This window comes from Ornithorhynchus anatinus, chromosome X3 (assembly GCF_004115215.2).
Source record: "Ornithorhynchus anatinus isolate Pmale09 chromosome X3, mOrnAna1.pri.v4, whole genome shotgun sequence".
Lineage (NCBI taxonomy): Eukaryota > Metazoa > Chordata > Mammalia > Monotremata > Ornithorhynchidae > Ornithorhynchus > Ornithorhynchus anatinus.
This window is the reverse complement of record NC_041751.1, coordinates 1,084,034-1,099,512: the sequence shown is the minus strand read 5'-3', so window position 1 is coordinate 1,099,512 and position 15,479 is coordinate 1,084,034. Positions and strand designations below refer to the sequence as shown.

General features: G+C 45.6%; 1 protein-coding gene across 2 annotated transcripts in view; it reads right to left on the bottom strand.

Moving 5' to 3' along the window:
• The window catches only part of TEX10 (testis expressed 10), a 30,955-nt gene that overhangs the window by 7,552 nt on the left and 7,924 nt on the right, over positions 1–15,479 (bottom strand). Inside the window, exons 4-12 of one of the 2 annotated variants that reach the window (XM_029054079.2) lie at positions 14,629–14,875; positions 13,544–13,656; positions 12,023–12,261; positions 11,568–11,642; positions 9,610–9,745; positions 7,229–7,404; positions 5,859–6,036; positions 3,075–3,163; positions 1,948–2,081 (exon numbers count right to left, since the gene is read on the bottom strand). In XM_029054079.2, coding sequence (XP_028909912.1) covers positions 1,948–2,081; positions 3,075–3,163; positions 5,859–6,036; positions 7,229–7,404; positions 9,610–9,745; positions 11,568–11,642; positions 12,023–12,261; positions 13,544–13,656; positions 14,629–14,875 — 1,387 coding nt within the window. The remainder of the gene's footprint in view (positions 1–1,947; positions 2,082–3,074; positions 3,164–5,858; positions 6,037–7,228; positions 7,405–9,609; positions 9,746–11,567; positions 11,643–12,022; positions 12,262–13,543; positions 13,657–14,628; positions 14,876–15,479) is intronic. The other variant, XM_029054080.2, reaches the window with a different exon arrangement.

Below are 15,479 nucleotides of genomic sequence, written 5' to 3'. Positions count from 1 at the left end.
ACCAATCAAATCAATCAATGGTATTTATCGAGCGCTTACTGTGTGCAGAGCACTGTACTGGAACAGAGTCCCAGCGGAACAAATTCACCTCATGACGGTATTTACTGAGAGCTCACTATGTGCAGAGTACTGTACTATACGCTGTACTAAGCACTGTACTATCAGGATCACATAGTGGCACTCTTTCTAGATGGCAATTTCTGAACAATTACAAGGGACTTGGTCTTTTACTTAAGAATACACTATGGTGCTGCTCTGTACACAACAGGTACTCAATAAATAAAAGTGAATAGACGAAATTACCCCAATTACAGACTTCAGTACCTTGCAAGCTACTTGTGTGACTGTGGGCAAGTCACTTAACTTCTCTGTGCCTCAGTTACCTCATCTGTAAAATGGGGATTAAGACTGTGAGCCTCATGTGGGACAACCTGATTACCTGTGTCTACCGCAGCACTTAGAACAGTGCTCTGCACATAGTAAATGCTTAACAAATACCAACATTATTATTATTATTATTTACTGAAGCTGTGGGCAGGGAACTCTGTTGCACTGCATGCCTCCAAGCGCTCAGGACAGTGTTCTACGCACATTAAGGGCTCAATAAATACCACCGGTTGATTGATTGTAGGTAGAGTAGGGTGGGCACTAGGAATCCTCATTAGATTTGAGGAAACTCAGACTAAAGGACTCAAAGGATTTGCTCGCGTTCCCTCTGGTCGCTGAAGAGCTGGACTAGGTCCCAGCCGGTAGTTGGGAGTAATGACATTGATTAAATGCTTCCAATGGGAGAATAAAGGATCTCCTGACGCCAAGCCCCATTGCCTAAATCTAATTTCTTCCAGCCACTGAATCGACTCTACTGAAATCCCACTTGCATAACATGCTGTGCAGACCACAAAACAACCATCCTCGCAAATCAAACCCCAATCATACAAGTCCTGCCAATAAGGTCACTCTCGTCCCTGCCAGAATCTCCCAAACTAGGTCTTCGGAGGATCTGGGGAATAAATAACTGTCATTTTAGTCAAACAAGTGTGCTGCAGACACCGTGGCCAAGAATGCTTCTGGATGACACGGGTTGCGTCTGGCAAAGATGATTCTGATTTTCAGGATCAGAAGGATGGAGCTTCAAAATATTATGGAAAGAGCCCTCAAGTTGAGAGACTAATATATGCAAATACATATATATCTATCTATATATAGATGATAGATGTGTGTGTGTATATATATATATATAAAATTCCTGAACTTGATTAATTTTGACTCTTTCATGATTATCAATAATCCACAACAGCAAGCAGTTCATTTTTACTCAATTTTAAGCGCATCACTGGATGATGGAAAGAAAATTAGTGCATCTATGTGAGAGAAAAATATCTTCTTGAAATCTCTATCCTTAGAAAATACAGAGAAGCACCTGCTAGAAAAATACAAGTGAACTGATGATGTATTAAAATCGGGAACTCTCATTCCCACCTCAACTCTGAAACTTGCATGCAAGTTTGACAACTAAGCAAGACGGTCTCCTCCCCCATCCAATTCCCCAAAGCACCAGGCTACTGGGACTTTCATTTATTACTACTAGGTGAAAATGGTCTTGTTTAGTTTAATGCAGATGAAGTTATACCAAAAGCAATCTTCTCTAAGAAGATTTTCCTTAAAACACAATTTTTCTGAAAGAATTCTTTAAAAAATACCTCTTTTACATCTGACATTTTCATCAAGGTGAATTTCCCTCTCATTTTTTTCACCTGCTCTTGCCCAGTGGTCACCCTTGAAATGAAGATCCTCCCAAACTATTTTCTGATGCAAGATCAATAGTTTGATAGCCATGGTATTCCGAGATCTTTGGGAATCACGAGAGGCCTCTGCCCTCAAAGGGAAGAAGAAAAGAGAGTCTGGATTATTGCTAGCTGTCACTTAGAATCAGTCTTGATGAGTTACCTCTGTCACGGCCCAGTGGTGCAAAAATTGATCCAAGTCAGTCAGGTAAAGACGGACAGGGGAAAGCGGTGTCTGGCTGATGTGAGGATTCCCTCGGATGCTCTGAAGCCAAGTCAACTCCTCCCCTGAGAACCCTAGAATGGGTAGGATAAATCATCATTTAGAATTCACACTTCAATGCCACACGTTTCCTTCACCTACGTCTTCCCGCTCCGAACACGTCTGGTGGACGGGGTCTGCACCCTGAGGGGAGAAGATGGAAGGGCCGAGAAAAAGCCTGGGGAGACCTTCTTCCACCCAAGCCCATGCCCGACCTCCAGCCCCAGGGAGCACCTCCTCCTGCTACTATATACACCAGTCTTCATCCCCAAAAAGCAGAAGTGAAAAGTAGCAGATATAAGGGGAAGGAGGCCTCTCGGCTGGCTCAGAAAAAGCCACAGGGCCAAGTCCCCAAGATAACTGAATATCTCGTGATTCAGGAGCACAGCTACCAGGGGCCAGTACCTTGCTTGGTTTACTGAGCCACGTTAGCGGGGCACCTAGGGGCCTGTGACCCCGCCTACAAACCCCTGGGCCTAGAACTAGATTTGGGGCTTTCCCAATCCTGAAGGAGAGGTTGGCTGGGGCAATCACCAAAGTCACAGATTCTAGCCCTCCCGGGAGCAGAAAGGAAGGAAGGAGCCCTTATTATAAAAAAGCTTCTCAGGAGAAAGGACCACCTGAGACAAACCTCCAAAAAATAAGACTGCCCTGGCAAAACTAGGTTATCTGATCAATCCGAATTAGTGTGGCCTAATGGATAGAGCCTGGGCGTCTGGTTCTGATCCCAGCTCTGCCACTCGTCTGCTGTGTAACCTTCATTTTTTCTAAGCCTCAATTACCACATCTGTGAAAGGGGATTAAGAATGTGAGCCTTATGTGGGACAGGGACTGTGTCTAACCTGATTAGCTTGTATCTACCCCGGCGGTTGGTACAGTGCCTGGCAGGTGGTAAACGCTTAACAAATATTTAAAAAAGTAATCCCAAAATGATAATCCAAGTACTTAAACTCCATCACAGAAATCTCCGGTGACTGAACCACCACCCCCCCCCCGTTGGGGTAGAAAAGTAGGGGTTCATAACTTACCTGTAAGGGTTGAAAATAAGAAGCTGAGATAGTCCACATCACTCATTGAGCTTTCCTGGACTGAACACTTCCATCCCGCAAAGGCTGATCTACAAAGTACAATGGAAGGACTATTAGTAGCGACCGTATTAAGTGCCTGGTATGTGCTAAGCAGTCGGGGGGAAAAATACATGGATTTAAAAGATGACAACATCCCTGGCCCACGAAGGCCTCTCACGGGCTAAGGTTGGGGGAGTTGGCAACCGAGACCCAAGGAAGGGAAGACAAAAACAGAGAACATAAAAAGACAAAAGACCACAGAAACTTGAGTTGCATCAGAGCCCACCAGTCACAACGGCCACTGCCAAAAGAACCCCAACCCCAGTGTTGGAAAAATCACAGAAGGCCTCGAGCTACTGCCTGTTGTTGCCCAACTATGATTCTGACTTGGGCTTTGGCCCGTGGGGTCTCCATTTTGATCTGCCACGACACCCCCGCCCAGAAACCTGGCAGGACATTCCTTGAGCTAGACAGACAATAATGATGACTGCTCTCCACAGAGACCATCACAGCACCAAGGATGAGGAGACTGGAAATGGAAAGCTTGCTGAGTAAGCAAACAAGAACTTGGTTCTGCTGCTACCGAGGCTTGGGAAAAGACCTTTAATTCGAGCCATTATGGAAACTTGGGTCCACGTTCCATCCATAGATTCCCCAGCAGAATGAAGTTAGCTGTATACACTGCCAACTGCTCATCTAAAACTGGTCAGAGCCCCAAAAGTTAAAAGCAGATCTACAACACACTTTTGAGAGTTCTACTCCCAGGAGACAACGGCATATTCCCAAATCATCTCACATGGTAATTCTTGGGGCACCAGGACTAAATTCTTTGCTATCATAGAGGGGTTGAGTTAGCGGATAGGCAGTGCTGAAGGGAGAGGGAGTGGGGGAAGAAAGAGCTTAACTGAGGAAGGCCTATTGGAGGAGATGGGATTAAAATACGGCTTTGATGGGGAAGAGTGGTGGTCTATATGAAGGGGGAGGGAGTGTGAGGACAGAGGGAGGACATGGACAAGGGATTGATGGTGATATAGATGAGACTGAGGTACGGTGAGTAAATTGGCGTTAGAGGAGAAAAGTGAGAGGGCTGGGGTGAAATAAGGAAATCGGTGAGGTACGGTAAGAGGAGGCATGCTGACCTTAGAGAGGGAGTGAAGGGGGCAAAAGCCAGATTGAAGAGGATCTAGCAGAGAAGTGGAGAGGAACTGAAGACAACTGATGTAGACAACTTGGTCAAGAAGGTTGGACAAGAATGGTAGGAGAGAGATGGGGCAATAAGTGGAGGGAATCACAGGGTCAAAGGAAGGTTTTTTTTAGGATAAGGGATACAGGATCATGTTTGAAAGCTGTGGGTAAGAAATTATTAGAAAGAAAATGGTTTAAAGATGGCAGTCAAGAAGAGAAGTGTTTTGATAAGGTCAGAAGGGATGGGGTCAAGCGGAGGGAGTGGATTTTGAGGGGAGGCAGAAGATTCCCTCGAGATGCTGCCGGAAAAGATGGGAGAGTCAAAAAGGAGATACGAAGAGGGAGGAAATGGGGAGAAGCAGAGGAGATAATGATGGTGGCATCTATTAAGCGCTTACTAGTGCCAGGTACTGTACTAAGCGCTGCAGTGGATACAAGCAAAGTGAGTGGGACCCAGTCCCTGTCCCGTGTGGGGGTCACAGTCTCAATCCCCATTTTCCAGATGAGGTCACTGAGACCCAGAGAAGTAAAGCGACTTGCTCGAGGTCAAACGGCACGCAAGTGGCGGAGCCGGGATTAGAACCCAAGATCTCTGACTCCCAGGCCCAGGGAGGTCACGCCTGACAGTTTTAACTTTAACAGTAAAGTATGTGGCCAGGACATGAGGGGTCAGGAACAGCCGGTGCAGACAACAGGCATGGGAGTCAAAGATGGAGAGAGAAGTCTTGTCGCTGGGAAGAGGAAGGGCAAGATTAAAGCAGGTCGGGATGACTCTCAACAACAACAACAACAAATCTTGAGAACCTGATGTAACGCAGGTGATGAACTAAAGCCATTTGAGTTGTGTTTTAAACCTATCCCTCGGCCAAATGGATGGAAGAATCACAGTGCCCTCTTCAGGCTCTAAATTAGACATATGTCACATTGCTGGAAAGGAACGGCCCCCGAGAAAAGGTTCAGCGCTCACAGGGGAAACGGGTCGAAACAGACTAACGGGAATTGCAGGCCACTGTATTTAAAATGTCTGTGCACACCTGGAAACTCACAGACCAAATCTCCTTTCAAAACAAAAATGACCTGCATGGAAAAAAGTCTGTCTTGCAGCGTGGCTCAGTGGCAAGAGCCTGGGCTTCTGAGTCAGAGGTCGTGGGTTCTAATCCCGGCTCCGCCGCTTGCCAGGTGTGTGACTCTGGGCAAGTCACTTCACTTCTCTGTGCCTCAGTTACTTCATCTGTAAAATGAGGAGTAAAACTGTGAGCCCCACGTGGGACAACCTGATCACCTTGTATCCCCCAGCGCTTAGAATAGTGCTTGGCACATAGGAAGTGCATAACAAGTACCACCATTTTTATTCACTGTCAGCCCTCGAGGGTGGCTTTGAGTCGTCTGAGTTGTAACCATAAGACAGGCGCTTTCTCCAAACGCCGCTCCTACCCTGGGGAGAAGCTTACACGCCATCAGGTCAAGGTAATGACCACAGATTAAATTTCCAAAATTTAACTCCCTGTGACTTTATCAGTGGCTCGTTTTTCAAAAAATCAGTTCAGTTGCGCACATTACCTCATATACAGTATCTCGATCAGTGAGGCGGCCAAACTCGAACTCAGTCTTCCCATGATGCAACAGCGGCTGAGAGAAGAAAGTAAGCCGGCAGGAAGGGATGGCAAAAAATACACGAGCTGCACTAAGCGCTGCTGGGATTCGGCTGGAAGAAGCACCACGGTGCCTTCTTGGGGATCTAAACAGACAACAAAATTAGATTAAACTCTATCTGGAAAAACCTCTAAGGGATTTCAATGGCAAAATCAGATTTGCCCATCGTCGTCTAAGTCGGTGGTCCCCCGTGAACTGCTCGTAAAAGCATTCAACTTCCACACTGAGGACAGGACCCCCTGGGACCTCTTTTCAGGTCTGAGACATTCTGAAGGCTCTTAGGTTCAGTGAGGCTTGCAGACTGAGTGAAGGGAAGAGGAGGAAAAAATACATCCCTCAGTGGTTTTCTAGATGCAGAGAAATCCAGAGAAGCGAAAAGAAAAACTATTTGGCAATGGGCACTTTTTAAAAAACATAGGAGCGCCTGCTTTTACCGGTCATTTTTCTTCAGAGAAGTGTATGTGAATGCGAATCATGGGACAAGCCTGTACCCTACTCTGGCTTCTCCAGGGTGTAAGTAACCCTTGCTTTTCCCACATGATCACTTGGGTAGACTGCAGAGCTGACTGTGGGATTGAGGGGCTTTTTTTGTTATTTTAATAGTACTTTAGTGTTTACTATGTGTCAGGCATTGTAATAAGCCAGTCGGGTTGGACACAGTCCCTGTCCGACACAGGGGTCACAGTCTTAATCCCCGTTTTACAGATGAGGAAACTGAGGCCCCGAGAAGTGAAGTGACTTGCCCAGGGCCCATGCTCTATCCATTTGGCCATGCTGTCTCAGAAGGTCATGGGTTCTAATCCCGGGTCTGCCACTGGTCTGCTATGTGATCTTGAGCAAGTCACTTCACTTCTCTGGGCCTCAGTTACCTCATCTGTAAAACGGGGATTAAGACTGTTAGCCTTTTGTGGAGACAGAGACTGTGTCAAACCCAATTATCTTGTACCTCCCCAGTGCTTAGAACAGTAACTGGCACACATTAAGTGCTTAACAAATACCACGATCTTCTTTATTATTATTATTGTTATTATTATATTAACATTATCTGTCCGATTTCTGGTCATCTGCCTGCTGCCCAGGGAAGCAGCTTCTCAGACTTAAACAAGGATGAGTCCAGGAGGTAAATCTGGAAACTGCTACCACAGTGATCATCTGACTGTCTCTTACCCACACTTGGAGAGAGCAAAGGTTTAAATAAATCAACCGGAAGAGATGGATCAAACTATAAAGATCTTCAAAGACCCAAGCCCTAGCTGTTTTGATTCAACCCATCTTACCGTATATCTGAAAAGCAGTGGCTTGCAAACTATTTAATAAATCCTTATTGGAGCGGGCAGCAGCAGTGTGAATAATATCAATTAGCCGAGTGGAGAGTTCCGGGTTTCTAGAGCCAAGCTGAGCGAGCTGCAACGGTAAACCAGCCAGCCAACGAGACAACACTTTACTGCGGCTCCTGAGGAAGGCGAGAAAGGATTACAAGTTAAGGGGTCTCCTTGGCTTAGAGAGGCAACGTTATTTTTATATCCAATGAAAACTGCAACAGCAATGACTAAATAGCTCTTATTCCATGACACGACAAGGTATATCTTCAATTTGAACAGGAGACTCTGAACGGTGTATTATACTTGATATGGATTTATTCAGTTACATTCTGAAGTTGCAACTGCATTCATGGAAAATATGAAGCCTTAAGAAGCTGCTTCATCTGAATCAGTCAAGGAGAAAGAGGAGTGCAAGGTCCCAGAGGCTCAGATTTTTCAGTTTAAAATATAATTTTCTTCTAAGTTATTAAGTACAATAATCAAAGTGTGTGTGAGGAGGAAAAGATGGAAGCTGCTTTCTCTTCCCAGTTACCGTCTCCTACTCTTCTTACTTTCCCACCACAATCTCCACCTGTCCTCTTCTTCCCTGATTGCCCCGCAGGCCCTTGCAGGACATACAGGCAAAAACATAAAACCATGGGGAAACCCGAGGCTCATCCAGCCCAGATGCTGTCTCAAACATTGGCTATAGGGTGCTTGGCTGGACTAATCAATCGTTCTAGCAGTGCTATTTATTGGGCCCTTATTATTTGCAGTGTACCATACTAAACACTTAGGAGTACATAACAACAGAACTGGCAGACACATTCCCTGCCCACAGCGAGCTTACAGTCTAAAAGACTGGAGAAATCAGTCTGTAGGATGCCTTCTTAAAAACGATGGTATTTACTGTGCCATGCACTGTGCTATACCCTGGGGTTGATATGAGAAAATCGGATTGGACACAGTCCCTGTCCTGCGTGGGGCTCGCCTGCCCTGACTGAGCATATCGACCGGTAAAGGCAGGACGTAGGGATACACCAATTCACATATGTCATTCCATTTGAATGGGACTTGGATAGATGAGAAAGAGGAATTGGGGACATTGATGAATTGGGTTATATCTGGAGCTGCAATCTGGCACTGGATTCTGCAAGGCCTTAGCAGAAAAGAGGTGTACCTGGCCGCCTGCCCAGAAAATTTCCCCAAGATGAGAAACTACCTTTGGCGACTGTTGAAAAGAGACCTTTATATATGCAGAGGGTAAGAGTTTCTGGGACGGTTTCGACCCTGAGGATGGAGGAGAAAAAAAAAAAAGTTTGAAGGAAAAGGTAGAGGATTTTTGAAAGGAAGCAAGCAGAAGGAGAAAACAGAGAGGTAAACTTTGTGCTTTTGGTGCCCATTAGGGCTACTTGCACAGGAACCATCTGTTTATTTTTGTAGAAAAAGAATCCGGTAGGATAGCAGGACCAGGTGGAGATAGGTGGAGCAGGACCAAAGGGAGTTGGAAGTCTCTGGAAATGTCCACTTTAACTGATTCCCTTTCCCCATTTTGGGTGTTCTCTCCTCTCTCCTGCTTGGGACCAGCAATGAGTAGCCATGACTTCTCGCCAGCAGAATTAGTATTTAAGGAGGGCTTGCAATGTGCAGTGTATTTTACCGAGTGCCCACAAAAATTCTAATAACGTTGTGTGCTTTCTGGTCCAGTCCTAAACCTAAGCAGCCTTCCTCCTTTTCCACCTGTTCCATAAGCAGTGTGGCCCAGTGGATAGAGCACAGGCCCGGGAGTCAGAACGACCCTGGTTCTAATCTCGGCTCTGCCTCTTGTCTGCTGTATGGCCTTGGGCAAGTCACTCCCCTCCTCTATGCCTCAGTTCCCTCATTTGTAAAATGGGGATTAAGACCGTGAGCCCCACGTGTCACACAGACTGTGTCCAACCTGATTAGCTTGTATCTACCCCAGCACTTAATACACTGCCGGGCACATAGTAAACACTTAAATGCCATAATAATAATTGAAAAAAACCCAAAACAATCCACTCCAGAAAAAAATCACCTGGCAGGAACAATTCTGGTTGAAGAGCTTTGGTGTATGTGTGTGGGGGGAGAGGATGTTGAATGGTAAGAGCCATGTCCCGCCCCCTGGAAGTCCGGCACTATGGAAACCTACCTGGCCTGCCCCAAGGAGGTGGCTCCGGCTGACCGCAGGCCCTCTTGGCCTCCTCCCTGCCACTCTGGGGAGGGACAACATGTCACGCCACCAAGATGGGGTGAGGGATATACTGCCACTGGAGAGGAAACTTTTGAAGATGAAAATTTCAAAATAAAAAAAAATATATATGTATATATATGTTTACCTGACTCTGTGAGGACTTAGCTCTTCTTTTTGATAAACTCTACTGAAAAACTTCAGGAGCAGAGTGCGGACAGGAAGGAGGAGACCCCTCTGCTGATACAGTGAATACACTGCCCTGGTCAGGGTCTCTGTTACCACTACAAGCAAAGGGAAAAAAAAAAATCTTCAACTGAGACAGATAAAGCAAATGTCACTAAATTGTTTTGTCCATCTGTACAGCGTATGCTCTGAAAACTACCTTAGGTTGCCGGGAAGACATACCCGTATATGTTGAAAGTATTTTCCACATCAGCGTGTGCCCAGCATAACTTTCAAACCTGTAAATGGGTCCCTGGACAACAGGGCGGCATTTGACTGGACTGTGGAGGGAGAGGGGCGAGGGGCATGCAGGGTCACCCCTCCTCTCCCCCTCACCAAATCCAAATCACTATATTTATTTCCCGGAGGGATGGCCGAGAATTGCCCTCGCCTCTCTGGACCACTACGATACGTCGGGACCAGACCGAGTTTGTCTACGAACCTTCGGCGGGGGCGAGGAAGATACTTATTTTTCAAAGCCACTGAAAGAAAAGGCCCAAGTTGGTGTGCAGGGAACGAGTCTACCAACTCTGTTACACTGTACTCTCCCAAGCGCTCTCCCGTACAGTGCTGAGCCGGCCTTGACCTCAGGCCACGCTTTGGCCTCTCCCAGGAATCCAGATGAGTTCAAAAAGGATTAGGGGCTGGAGGGTCAGGGAAGGAAAGGGAAGTGAAAGGGCAGTAAAAGAAGTAGCTTCTTTTATGCAACCAGCTCTGCTCCACCCAAAACGAAACCCACATCATTGGCAGCCACAATCCCCGTTGCTTTTATTACCAGAAGCAGCAGTTTAAATTTCGGCCAAACTTCGCCTTAACTTAGCAACTTCACTCAAGTTAGACAACTCTCCAAACAACTCATGAGGGTTGATGGATCCTGAAAGATCAACTTGCTCACAGCCTGAATACCTAAATTGCTTTCCGTTCACATACCCCATTTTTTCTATCGGAACCTAAAAGATTCTGACACTGGACAGTTGAATCTAAGACTAGCTGGCCTAGCTCTAAAAGCAAGAAGATATTTTCTTTCTAGCAGATAGCATTACAAACAGGCTGATCACGGGGCAGTCGAAACCAGAATACTTGCAATGCTAGCATGTTCTTAGGAAAACTGTACTTGAATGCCCCGGGGAAACAGGATGTCTTTATACCCACAGGTGAATTAGTGCCCGGAATGGATTCTGGGGGACACCTGGGTTCATCTGAGAAGCAGCATGCCTTCGTGGAGACAGCACGGGCCTGTGAATCAGGAGGACCTGGGTTCTAATCCTCCCTTTGCCAACTGCTTGCTGTGTGACCTTGGGCAAGCCACTCAACTTCTCTGTCCCTCAGTTTCCCTGACTGCAAAATGGAGATACCTGTTCTCCGTCCTACTTAGACTGTGAGCCCTACGTGGGACAAGGACTGTGTCCGACTTACTTAATTTGTACCCACCCCGGCACTTAGACCAGTTTTTGACACAAAGTTTTTATTTTAATGTCTCTCCCTCTAGACTGTGAGCTCGTTATGGGTAGGGAATGTGGTGGTTGTTGTATTGTACTCTCCCAAGCGCTTAGTACAGTGCTTTGCACACAGTAAGCACTCAATAAATATGACTGAATGAAAAGTAAGTGCTTACCAAATACCAAAAAAAACAACAGAAAACCACTCTAATTCCCAGAAAAATTTATTGGGAGCCAGACTGGCCTCTGACTGTTTCTAGAGCAAGTTTGGATGCCTTGCCTGGCTATACCTCTAAAATCTACATGTTCCAGACAGACATCGGGGTCAGAACCCTGCAGATGACTCTTGAAGAAAAGTAATCTCCAGAATCATCTTGAGCAGTACAAGCATTTGGTGACCCTAATTATAATGGCAAGACACCATTTTCCCTGCTCTACTTACTGCAAGAAGGCGGCTTTTCTAAATCCTCAAGGGGGTTAGGGAGGTAGGAGCTGCTCCTCAACTGGGCAATTGATACTGTAATGGAGAGCAAATGAAAACATCACTCTCTTGAGATGATCATAAAGTGAGAAATTATTTTTAAAGATTTAATCAAAATCTTTATTGATTTTAAGTTTCCTTTTAGAAGAAACTTCTAAAGGGTGGGGGTGTTGGGGCCGGGGGGGAAACATCACCAAAATGCAAATCCTGCACCAAAAATTGTTCAGGCATGCAGGGTCACCTTTCTCTCCCCCTCACCAAATCCAAACCACTAAGCAAGACAAGTGTGGACAACAGTATTCTTGGCCAATGACAACACCTTCCTCAAGTGGCAATTTAAACCAAAAAGAGGGGGAACCTGAAGACGCATAAAAAAGCATGTCTTTGAAGAAGAGCCGCTGACCAATACCACTTACCCCTGTTGGGCTGGATCTCCATTAATCTCCAGGTCACCCCGAGCAATCTGTTCAGCTGCTTGCTCGTAAGCTTGCAGCCATCTTCAAGAGTCTCCGTCACAAATTTCCTAATCATTTCTATCCAATCGGAATCTGCCTGGAGAGTGGAGGTGCTTGCCAGGGAGACCATAATGTCACACAGGGTTAAATTCAACAAGAGATGATCTACGTTGCTTGAGGAAGTAATACAGTGTTTGTTGCTGTACGACAAAAACAGCGGAAGAAAAGCCATGTACATAAATATATATATTTAAGCAAAGACTGTAGGCAAATAAATATTTTGAGAAAACCCAGCATAAGCTCATTATGGGCAGGGAACATGTTTGCTAATTTTCTTGTCTTGGACTCTTCCAAGCACTTAGAACGGTGCTCTGAACATAGTAAGCACTCAATAAATACCACTGAGTGATCGACATGACCTCTCCCAGGACTCTATTTGTTTAAATAACTTATGTTGCTCACTCTGCTGCCCAGCCCTCTCTAAAATGCCTTTTGGCAAATTACCGCAGTCCTCAACAACTTCCAATGGTGACCGTCATTTCTTTTGGAAGCAATCAATGGCATTTATTGACCACATAAATGCACAGCACTGTACCTCCTGCTCCTTCTATTTGTAATCAATTCATGCCTGCTTGTTCCCACTATTTGACTATAAGCTCCTTGAGGACAGAGGACTTTCACCTCTACTTGTCTCCTCCCAAGCAGTCAGTACAGTACTCTGCACACAGAGAGCACACTAGGAATTCTCTTGCTCGATCGATCATCACCGAGTGCTTTATCACCCTTCTTCATTTTGAAGTTTGCCTATCAATAGGTTGCCTTTAGAGCATGAAGTGGGCCGAAATACGCGCCACAGAGATGCCCCACACAAGCAAATCACTCCTTTCAAGCTTGGCTGGTTCTTTCTGGCCCCTGACCTAACCCTCACAGCCTTTGTTATTTTATTGACAGGAGCCGTGACTTCTGTATTAGCTTAGCACTATGCAGTGTTATTAGCTTTCTTGTTATTTTGAAATTCTCTAAGTCCATTAGTGTGAGACAGCAGGCTGAATTTACAGGATTCATAACAATAATTATAGAAAGACATGGTGAAAACTTTGCACAGCAGTAAACACATCAGTGTGCAGATTTTTCTAACCCACTTACAAATTAAACCATCAACGGTATTTATCAAACACCGGAGGTGCAGCTTTATTCTAAGCACTTTCCTCCTGGTAAACTCCTGCCTATGAATTCAAACAACTTGAAGGATTTAACGATTGACAAGTGAATGTGGCTCTCCTGGAAAGAACATTCCTTTCCAAGCGATACTCTTAAATCTTGCTCACACTGCCCTCTCTTTTTAGACTGTGAAGCCTTAAGGGCAGGGACCATATCTCTTCCACTGAAATTGCCCATAAGAGCAAGTCCAGTGCTCAATAGAGAATGGGAACTCAAAAATTCAAATAATGACGACGACAAAAAAGGAGAAAACCATTTTACCTTTTGTTCAACTCCTTCCTTTTGTGCTTGGCTGTTTCTTGTACAGAATACGGAAAATGCCTCATAAAATGATGTTTGAAGTCATTTAGGTAGTTCTTTCGAAGCCATGCCTCCTATCAAAAATGAGAAAATGTGAGAAAAATCCATAGGAATTGAAGTTTAATTTAGGGTTATTGCATAAAATAATAAATCACATTTAGTCAGCACTTACTGTGTGCACAACACTGCAGTAAGCAATAGGGAGCGTAAGATAAAACAGAGTTGGTAGACATATTCCCTGCCCACAACGAGCTCACAGCCTAGAGGGTGAGACAGACACTTATATAAATAAATTCTGGATATGTATTCCTACTACAACCCAGCCCACACACTTTGTTCCTCTTATGCTAACCTTCTCGCTGCACCTCGATCTCGTCTTTCTCACCGCCAACCTCTCATCCTAAGTGGAAGTGAGAAGTGGGGGTGGTGGAGGGGAGTGGGGAGCACAAGTGAACCTCAGATTTGAAGCACAGTTCATAAGAAACTGTGAACTCTTTCAAAGGGCCAAATCTTTGAGGCATTTCATGAACGGCTCCATCACTTTCAGGCACATTTCCCAGCTGGGTTAAAGACTGAGCCCAAAATTGGCCACCTGAAGTTGGATCCCACCCATTCAAAAAGGCTAACCGATTCCACCCTCAGAACAGCCCTGGTGCGGTGGAGAAATATTTGTGTTTCTGCTTGTAGGCCCCAAATCTGACCTGCCATCTTAGAAACCAACACACGGGCACTAAGATTCAGATGCTACGAACAAGGCGATCGAGGTGTAGACGAGTCACTGAGAAACCGATCACCTCTAGGCAGACTCAGGAAGCGAGATGAGCGAACTGGGCTCTTTGCGAGGAGGAAAGGGAGTGTGTTCCACAAGCCGGGTGTGGAAATCGTGGCACACCAGCCCCAAGCCAGCACGTGCTGTTGGAAGAAGGTTCCCTGATTCCCTAATCACATTCTAGCCAAAGCAAGTACTGCAAACAAGTGGTAGGGCGGAATTGAGTGTAATGCCCCTATGTATCCAAAGTAAACACAATTTTCTCCCTTTTCCTTACCATTTTGTGAGCTTCATCGTGCTGCTTAGAGAGTTTCCAGAGCAGGGAAATAATATTGAGCACCTGCTGCATGAGCTGCTGAGATTCGGGTTCTAAAAACTTGCCAAGAATAGGGGCAACAAGCTGGCCCGGCGTAGCTTCCACCCAGGACTCGATCAGTAAGGGAATGATGATCAGGATGAATCCTTTCAGGTTTTCGGGAGACGACAAGCTTTCATCCGCGCTGCCTCCTCCCCCAACTGGGGACCTGAATCAGGGAGCAAAATGAGAGGATGGTCAGTTTTCTATTGACAACTAAGCACTGTCCCTTTCCCCAATTTTATGAGGACAACATTAAGTACCATAACCCATCAATCGGTGGTATTTACTGAGCGCTTGCTGTGGACAGAAAACTGTACTAAGCGCTTGGGAGAGTACACTATAAAGGAGTGAGTATAAACAATCCCTGCACAGTCATCCCATCTTCGGAGCCTTATTAAGACATTTCCTCCTAGAGGCCTTCCCCGATTAAGCCCTCTTTTCCCCTGCTCCCTCTACCTTCTGTCTGTGCGCTTGCATCTGTACCCTTTGGGCCCCTGGAATTCACCCCCACAGCACTTATACACATATTTAAAGCGTCTTTATATTAACATCTGTCTCCCCCTCTAAACTGTAAGTTCCTTGTGGGCACTGAAGTATCTACCAACTCTGTTGTATTTTTCCAAGTGCACGGGACAGTGCTTGGCACACAGTAAATGCTCAAATAAATACTACTGACTGATTGATAAGGGGCTAACCAACTAGAAGGGGAAGCAGACATTGAGATGCATTACAGATGGATGTGTATATAAGCGCTGTGGGGAGGCAGGAGG